Source organism: Anomaloglossus baeobatrachus, chromosome 4 (genome assembly GCF_048569485.1).
Source record: "Anomaloglossus baeobatrachus isolate aAnoBae1 chromosome 4, aAnoBae1.hap1, whole genome shotgun sequence".
In the NCBI taxonomy this organism is placed as follows: domain Eukaryota; kingdom Metazoa; phylum Chordata; class Amphibia; order Anura; family Aromobatidae; genus Anomaloglossus; species Anomaloglossus baeobatrachus.
In genome coordinates this window covers 692,214,996-692,224,868 of record NC_134356.1, presented here as the reverse complement: position 1 = coordinate 692,224,868, position 9,873 = coordinate 692,214,996, and the positions used below count along the sequence as shown (strand labels likewise).

General features: G+C 37.4%; 1 protein-coding gene across 1 annotated transcript; it reads left to right on the top strand.

Annotated features, from left to right (window-relative positions):
- Window positions 1-9,565, top strand: LOC142302974 (olfactory receptor 1496-like). The gene is made up of 3 exons (XM_075344075.1): window positions 1-65; window positions 5,431-5,470; window positions 8,642-9,565. The coding sequence occupies exons 1-3, from the start codon at window positions 1-3 to the stop codon at window positions 9,563-9,565; spliced, it is 1,029 nt and encodes a 342-aa protein (XP_075200190.1).
- Window positions 9,566-9,873: the final 308 nt, after the last annotated feature.

The window sequence follows — 9,873 nt, the reverse complement described above, 5'->3', positions numbered from 1 at the left end:
ATGGATGTTAAATTCTATTCAGAACCCTACAAAGCTTTGAAACTTAACCTGGTGCTGCTTTCAGGGTAAGCTGAATATGTGAGGGACAATCTGAAGTACAGGAACTCCGAGGATAGGAATTGTTTTTGTGAGAGTTGTGCTGATATATTGGGAAGTATAGAGCACTTCCTGCTTCATTGTCCCTTTAATATAGAGGTCTACAGGAGGGTGGGGGCTTCCACAGGCCAGATTGGCTAGCTAGACTCTTCTATGCCAGATGGGCCTATAGGGCATTTGGAGATCTGGGTGGACGAGATCATACCACAATTATTTTTAGTGAGCATAGTGGTGAGGTTCTTCACTTTAGTTTTGATGGAATACAAAATCTTCCCAGTAGAAGAAGTTTGAAGAAACATCCTTGGGGACCTGGTGAGGTTTTGCTTGATAGAGCATAAATGGCTGGGGGCATTGAAGGTCTCTTGTCTCCAGAGGGGTGTTATCGTTCGGGGTTCTCACGATTCTTGAACCGCTCCTGATCCATATTCATCCCCTGCTGTGGTGCCTGGCTGCTAGGCGTCAGTTGTCCATGTAATGTAATGGATGACATTCCTGGGCAGCTGCAGGCTGCTATTTATAGGCTGGGGGGCCAATAATGATGGGCCTCCAAAGCCTGAGAATATCAGCCCCCAGCTGCTTGGCTTTTTCTTGGCTGGGTATCAAAATTTGGGGGACCATAAACCGTTTTTAAAAATTATTTATTTATATAATTAAAAGAATCCACATGTGGTTCCTCTTATTTTGATACACAGCCAACATAAGAGCACGGCTAGAGGTTGCAGCTGGTAGCTGTGGGTTTTATCTGTGCTGGTGCCAATATTTAGGATAACCAGAAGGCATTTTTTAAATGTATTTACTTTAGACCAGTATTACACTGTCATAGAGGTTGGGGCGTGGTCTGAGTGTTGCCAATCAGAAATGCTGGTGGGTGCGGAAAGCAGTGAATACATATGAGGTATATTTAGCAGAAATATCCAAGAATCATGGAAAATTTTGAAACATAAGATTCTCAAAGCACAATAACTAACAATCCCTAAAAGAGGAAAGAGTAGGGAGCATTTAAGCCCTTCACTACCCCGGGTATTTTCCATTTTTGCTTTTTCCTCCCCTTCTTCCAAGAACGTTTTTATATTTCCATCAATATAGCTATATATAGCTATATGAGGTCTCGCTTTTTGCAGAAGGCATTGTACTTTTGAATTAAGTTAATTTTAGTTTTAGCATATAGAGTACTGAAAAACAGGAAAAAAACTTTCAAGTGCAGTGATATTGAGAAAAAAAGTACAGTTGTATGATTTTTTTTTTCCAACCATGTTTTCCATGTGGTGAAACTGACCTGGCTTTATGATTCCCCAGGTCAGTCCAAGTTCATGGACACCAAACATGTATAGTTTTACCTTTATCTAAGTGTTGAAATAAAGAAGAAAAGACGATAGAGATGAAACGCGCGTTGGAGGTAGCAGACAGGCACATGGACTAGGGAACACATATTGCAGGTATTCTAAAACTATGTAAGGTCTATAACACATCATCATTATATGCACTATCAACACTTTGTCTATTTAAAAGGCTATATATCACAATATAGGATTTCCAATCTTTTAAGTACATACAAATTTTTGTTTTATAACTTTATGTAATGGTGTATCTCTTGGCACTTTATTATTAATAAGTTTACAGAATCATATACCTCATTAAGTTAGCGCCTTATTTTGGGCAAATTTGAGATTTTTTTTACCATGCACAGTGTCAACACAATATATACTTTTTTCATGTTTACCATTGGACTATATTTGTCTGTCTGTATATAGTAATATTGTAAATGTGTATTATTTTAGAAAACTAATTGGTTCTAGGTCTTCATCTTCCACACTGGTGATGTTTCTTGTGTTTCATGTTATTTTTAGAACAATTTAATAAAACTTGTGATATCTATCACCTGTGTCAATATGCCTGTATCTTTAACGTCATTGTAGTTTGAGGATACGGACATTTGGAATTTTGTATATTAGTGCTGTAACACATAAATATATATATTAGAGTTTTTTTATTAAAAGAGCTGTAATATTAGAGAATAGGATATATTTTAGGCACAATCAGCATTGTCTCCAAGTCTGGCATTCCTCCTAACAGGCATCTAATACACTATCCCTATTACAGAAGCTTACCCTTTTAGAGAATAGTATATATTTTTTACATATCGACAGCATGGTCTATAAGGCTGGAGTTCCTGCCAACAGTCTTCTAATACACTATCTCTACTCCAGATGCTCACCCTACACTAAAATAAAAAAAGAGTGGTATTATTAAAGAGTAGAATATATTTCAATTAGACCTGATAAGGACTATTGGTTTAATCTTTAATATTGCAACAGCAGGTATTGAAATACTATAGCACACTGTCCCTTCTTTAGTAGAATCTCTCTCTAGTCCTACACTATTTAAGGGTACAGCGCAGATAGCAGGGTGTCATGGGATCTAATATAGACCTGATGATGCTATTCAGCCAACCGATTACTGTAATGCCTGTAAACATAATGGCTACATCATTATCATGATTGGCAGGCCATGCATTTTTGCTTAGTGGCTGAAAAAAGCTGGAAAACATGAGGGCCTCATAAATGGTGCCTGAGTACCAGAACATTTGATTGTGTAACGAGCGTCTTGAGCATCATAATGTTTGATCAAGTACTGAGCAGTACCGAGCATGCATGCCCACCACTAGTCATCACTCCACTCTGCTTTCTGGTTTGGTCGTACTTCTCCCTGCCTTTCTGCAGACCCAGGTAACAACACTAATGTGATGTACTGATTAGTTTTAAGCACTTCATTTCAAATACATGATATAAGGATTTAAATATATAACAAACAATGAATTGTAACTTTTCTTTATTCTACTTTATTTCATATAATATTATTTTAGTATTATGGGATTTACTCTCCTGATATTAAAAGAAATACAATAACAGTCCCTGAATGACCTATTACCAGAGCACAAACAGAACTAAAAATACCAGATCTGCGGGGTTTCTGCCAACCTAACACATCATATCTGTACAGTAACATCATATATAAGGCTCCATTGTGCTCCGGATCATAGGATGAGTTTATATTATGTGTAGATTCTGACTTTACATTTGTTTGTTCATTTTTCAAAAAACAATTGGAAAATGCAACAGTAAGAGCTGTTATAATTGGGAACAAGTACAAGATTTAGTGATGGATTTTAAAAATATTTCCAATTTAATGCAGGTCAGTAAAATGCTGCGAGACAACTTTCATAGAGAAATCTCTGATCATATCGGAGATGAATCAAGAAAACTTTTGGTTTTGCTCCTTACAATCTTATTCCTTTTGTAACTTTGATTAAGAAACACATAATTAAAATTGAAATTATGGAATCCTTAAATCTAGAAGTTCATGTATTTGAAATATTTTAGCTTTTACACTTAGCAGGCAAAATCTACTATTCTTAGAATTGCCTTGAATTATGCTTAATTTTGGGAAGTGACATATATTTTAGTTTAGTTGCTGTAATATATAAAACTTACACCAAATCCTTATACATACAGTTAGGTCCAGAAATCTTTGGACAGTGACACAATTTTCGCGAGTTGGGCTCTGCATGCCACCACATTGGATTTGAAATGAAACCTCTACAACAGAATTCAAGTGCAGATTGTAACGTTTAATTTGAAGGTTTGAACAAAAATATCTGATAGAAATTGTAGGAATTGTACACATTTCTTTACAAACACTCCACATTTTAGGAGGTCAAAAGTAATTGGACAAATAAACCAAACCCAAACAAAATATTTTTATTTTCAATATTTTGTTGCGAATCCTTTGGAGGCAATCACTGCCTTAAGTCTGGAACCCATGGACATCACCAAACGCTGGGTTTCCTCCTTCTTAATGCTTTGCCAGGCCTTTACAGCCGCAGCCTTCAGGTCTTGCTTGTTTGTGGGTCTTTTCGTCTTAAGTCTGAATTTGAGCAAGTGAAATGCATGCTCAATTGGGTTAAGATCTGGTGATTGACTTGGCCATTGCAGAATGTTCCACTTTTTTGCACTCATGAACTCCTGGGTAGCTTTGGCTGTATGCTTTGGGTCATTGTCCATCTGTACTATGAAGCGCCGTCCGATCAACTTTGCGGCATTTGGCTGAATCTGGGCTGAAAGTATATCCCGGTACACTTCAGAATTCATCTGGCTACTCTTGTCTGCTGTTATGTCATCAATAAACACAAGTGACCCAGTGCGATTGAAAGCCATGCATGCCCATGCCATCACGTTGCCTCCACCATGTTTTACAGAGGATGTGGTGTGCCTTGGATCATGTACCATTCCCTTTCTTCTCCAAACTTTTTTCTTCCCATCATTCTGGTACAGGTTGATCTTTGTCTCATCTGTCCATAGAATACTTTTCCAGAACTGAGCTGGCTTCATGAGGTGTTTTTCAGCAAATGTAACTCTGGCCTGTCTATTTTTGAAATTGATGAATGGTTTGCATCTAGATGTGAACCCTTTGTATTTACTTTCATGGAGTCTTCTCTTTACTGTTGACTTAGAGACAGATACACCTACTTTACTGAGAGTGTTCTGGACTTCAGTTGATGTTGTGAACGGGTTCTTCTTCACCAAAGAAAGTATGCGGCGATCATCCACCACTGTTGTCATCCGTGGACGCCCAGGCCTTTTTGAGTTCCCAAGCTCACCAGTCAATTCCTTTTTTCTCAGAATGTACCCGACTGTTGATTTTGCTACTCCAAGCATGTCTGCTATCTCTATGATGGATTTTTTCTTTTTTTTCAGCCTCAGGATGTTCTGCTTCACCACAATTGAGAGTTCCTTAGACCGCATGTTGTCTGGTCACAGCAACAGCTTCCAAATGCAAAACCACACACCTGTAATCAACCCCAGACCTTTTAAGTACTTCATTGATTACAGGTTAACGAGGGAGATGCCTTCAGAGTTAATTGCAGCCCTTAGAGTCCCTTGTCCAATTACTTTTGGTCCCTTGAAAAAGAGGAGGCTATGCATTACAGAGCTATGATTCCTAAACCCTTTCTCCGATTTGGATGTGAAAACTCTCATATTGCAGCTGGGAGTGTGCACTTTCAGCCCATATTATATATATAATTGTATTTCTGAACATGTTTTTGTAAACAGCTAAAATAACAAAACTTGTGTCTCTGTCCAAATATTTCTGGACCTAAATGTATGTATATGTTTTATATGTTACAGAAACTAAACTAAAATTTGTCACTTCCCAAAATTATGCATAATTCAAGGTAATTCTAAGAATAATAGGTTTTGCCTCCTAAGTGTAAAAGCTAAAATATTTCAAATACATTAACTTCAATATTTTAGCATTCCTTAATTTGAATTTTAGCTATGTGTTTCTTAATCAAAGTTACAAAAGGAATAAGACCGTAAGGAGCAAACAAAAGTTTTCTTGATTCAATTCTGAGAAACTCAGCGATAGCTGTATATATATATATATATATATATATATATATATATATATATATATACACTCTATATACTGTATATATACACTGTATATACTGCATATATATATATATATATATATATATATATATATATATATATATATATATATATATATATATATATATATATATATTAGTGTTGAGCAGAAAAAAATCACCGGCTCATGGATCAGTGACCTTGTTTTTTGTCTGTGGCCACTGGGTCAAAGACCTGTAGGCCTGGCACTACATGCTGGCATCCTTGACATTTTTTTCTGATGAGTAACCCTGGCATCACACAGCAATGGTGACATTGTGTTGTTGGTCCTGCTGAGGCTAGTTTCACGAATCCGACTTTTCGACGGTTTGCCGGATTCGGCGCAAGCCAGTACAGTGTATATAGTTCAGTGGAAGTGCTGCAACTTCCGGGTCACATGCTCCGGTCACATGACAGCATGTGACTGGTGCTTGTCGTACTGCCATTGTACTGTATACACTGTACTGGCGTGCGCCGAATCTGGCAATCCGGCAAAAAGCCACATGTGTGAAACTAGCCTAAGCAGAAGAGGTAGCCAGAATGCGGTTAACAGGAGGAGGCTTCAAGGACTCAGGGTTAACAGCTGTGGACATAACACATGGCTGCTAGACAAGGGTCCTGTGATATTTTTTGCTCAACTCTACATATATAAGGACACCCTTATGCTTTGGGTTTTTTTAAACAAATTTTAGATGTGCAGCATTTATCTAATCACAGACTCCTGCACTGGGACTTTAATGCTTGGAATGTTTTGTATGTGCAGTAACTAGACCAAAGTAGATATTTTTCTTATGTTTTCACATAACTATATGTCTTATCGAGCAACTTGTTTAGTTAACTAGGTATCTATATATCTATGCACCTATTTACAACATTTCAACCATAATATACTGTCAAGCATGAGCTTTTATTCATCAAAATATTTTCTCCACTCTTCTGGAGTAAATTTTTCCTTTAGTATTTGCACCTTAATCTCTGTTTTGTGTCATTTTTTAAGTTGACTTTTTTTTTAAAGTATTTTTTTATTTCCCTCTAAAATTTTGTTTAACCAGATATTGTACACAGATTTTTGAAGTTATACTTTTACTAAATGTCACATTTTTTTGCACATCTCATACCAGTCCCTGTCTGGAGTCGTTTCTGGAGTAGTTATCAATTTTGGTGCTTTTCTTTGACCAATGTGCAAGTTTTTAAAGGGTTAAAGACTTTTGGATTTTCGAAAAGCAGTTCATGACAGATCTTAAGATCATTCTTCTTTTGTTCCAAAATCATGATCCACGTATGCCATTTTTGAAGAATTTGGGTCAAAAATTGAAAGTGAATTTCATAAGTCAAAAAAAGGGAGCAGTGACCTCAGTAAGTTGCTGATGATGAATCAGGGCCATGGTTTTTTCATCACTACAACTGAACAAAAGACAACCAATTTTAAAACGTTACAGCCTAAGGCCTCTGCCACACTCACGTGAAATTCATGCACGTGCCGAGAGACACGTATTTTCCCTGCGTGTTGCGTGCAGGTAAGTACGTGTCTCTGGTATGTGCGTGACACGTGTGTTCTACGTGTGCTATCCGCGATAGCACACGTAGAACCGGTAATTATTATACTCACCTGGTCCTTCCTGATGTCCGCGCTGCTGTCCGTGGTGCTGATCCTCGGTCTCCAGCCCTCCCGTCTCCCCGCTGCTGCTGCTGCCAGGCAGTGAAGTGAATATTCTATGAGATTAATGAGCGGCGGTCGGCAGCAAGAGGCAGCAGCGGCAGAGACAGGAGGGCTGGAGAAGGTGAGTTAATGTTTTGTTTTTTTTTCAATGACATGTGTGTTTTCTCCGGCGCGTGTCACACGGGACCGCATCCACACTACACCCGTGTGGTGCGGGTGCGGGCCGTGTGACACCCGTGCTGCCGGTGAAAAAACGGACATGTCAGCGCTTTCAAAAACGCACACACGTACAAACGCACACGGACACACGTTCCGTGTGGTTTTACGTGTGTGTGCCTGCTACAATAGGGTAGCATTGGTTAAAGTGTCTCCGTGCCGCCGGTACGTGTAAAAAATGACAAACACGTGCCGGAGGCACGGATGTGTGGCGCAGGCCTAATACATATTTCATTGCCTCTTCAGAAAAAAACTTAATATTGTGAAATGTTTAAAAAAAAAATAAGACAAACATTTTTACATTATTCAAAAAAGGACTTGCACTTTTTCCTTTGAGTCAAAGTCTTGAGTATTTTTAAGGATATGTAATTTTCTCCCTCCTTAAAAGGATTTTCCCACAAAGTTAAATTGAATGTTCATTTTAATCAAAATATCTTGGAATAATGTTAATAAGTTCCACAATTGGGTGAATTTAAAAAAAATTGTTCCTGTGCTGAGATAATCTTATAAATGTGCCCCTGCTATGTACTGTGTAATGGCTGTGTCTGACTGTAGTAAGATATGGTCTGATCATACCACAGCTCCTGGGTTCCAGAGAAGTAAAATGTATACAGATCGTACAGCACAGGATACCAAATAATTCTTTCTTTTAAGGTTTTTTTTTTTTTTTTTTAAACAGATAGTTTTACCTTTAAGAAAGAATAATCTGTGATCCCGTGCTGAAATGTTTGTATACTTTTTTATCAGGAGATGTGGTATGATCATAACATGTCCCAGTACAGTCAGGCACGGCCATTACACAGCACATAACAGGGGCACATTTATACGATTATCTCAGCATTGGAACATTTTATATAAAGTATCCAATTCTTCTTCTTTCTTCCTTCTTCCTTCTTCCTTCCTTCCTTCCTTCCTCCTTCCTCCTTCCTTCCTTCCTTCCTTCCTTCCTCCTTCCTTCCTTCCTTCCTCCTTCCTTCCTTCCTCCTTCCTTCCTCCTTCCTTCCTTCCTTCCTTCCTTCCTCCTTCCTTCCTTCCTCCTTCTTTCCTTCCTTCCTTCCTTCCTCCTTCCTTCCTTCCTCCTTCCTCCTTCTAATCTGGCACTATAACATTAGAAAATCATCCTGGTGTAATGCTAAATTTAATTAAAATAAAATTGAGATGAAAATTAACTTGGAATTTTATTTTGCTTTTGTTGCAGGAGAACAATCTGACTTTGATCAATGAGTTTTTTCTTTTAGGATTTCAAGTCAGTCAGAAATGTAGAATTTTCCTCTTCTGTCTTCTCCTCGTGATTTATTGTGCGATAATATGTGGAAACCTCCTGATCATCACCCTGGTGTCCACCAGTAAGAACCTCCACACTCCGATGTACTTCTTCATCTCACAACTGTCCATCAGTGACATCTTGTTATCCACAGATATTGTGCCCTACATGTTTTATATCCTACTGAATAATGGGGGGACCATTACTTTTATTGGCTGTATGGCTCAATTGTATTTTTTCTGTAGTGCAGAAATATTTGAGTGTCTTCTTCTCACAATGATGTCCTACGACCGATATGTGGCCATCTGTAATCCACTTCACTATGTCTCCATCATGACAAACTCATTTTGTGTGAACTTGGTTATTTTGTTTTGGTTTCTCTGTTTTTTCATTGGATTCTATGACACATTATCATCATCAAGGCTGAAGTTCTGTGGGCCGAATATCATTGACCATTTCTTCTGTGATCTCGTTCCCGTACAGGACATTGCCTGCTCTGATACATTTCCTTTAAAACTACAACTGTGTTTACTAAGTATTCCACTGCTAATAATTCCCAGCATCATAATAATTATTTCTTATGGTAACATTGTCCGCGCTGTTTTAAAAATTAAATCTAATATCAGTAGACAGAAAGCCTTCTCCACCTGCAGCTCCCACCTCACTGTGGTCTCCATATTTTACTTTACACTGTTCAGTGTGTATATTCTTCCAGCTAATGAACAAACCACAGAAATCAATAAAATCATGTCCTTGTTATATACTGTATTCACACCATTAGTTAATCCCATTATTTATAGCTTTAGAAACAAAGACATTAAGAAAGCTGTGCAGGAAACTATTCAGAAATATCTCTAATCTGATTTTTTTCTAAAATTAGCAATGGATCAATATATATATATATATATATATATATATATATATATATATATATATATATATATATATATATATATATATATATATATATATATATGTATTAGTTTGGAAAAAAATATTTTTATTGACCAACTTTCTCACAATCTTAGTATATCTTTCACTATATATTTGAGGCGTAAAAAGGGTTTGGTGAACCTCAAATTGAGATGGTCCAAAAATTGACTTCGCAATCCGATAAATTCTGTTTTGGGTAGAAATCAGCTGGGAATGTTCATGTATGTTCTTAA

What these genes read in the sequence shown, in the direction of transcription:
- LOC142302974 (XM_075344075.1), top strand. Translation starts at nt 1, where the DNA reads ATGGATGTTAAATTCTATTCAGAACCCTACAAAGCTTTGAAACTTAAC. An exon ending in AACCTGGTGCTGCTTTCAGG is followed by an intron (nt 66 to 5,430) that starts GTAAGCTGAATA and finishes TTTGAATTTTAG; the next exon opens with CTATGTGTTTCTTAATCAAA. An exon ending in GTTACAAAAGGAATAAGACC is followed by an intron (nt 5,471 to 8,641) that starts GTAAGGAGCAAA and finishes CTTTTGTTGCAG; the next exon opens with GAGAACAATCTGACTTTGAT.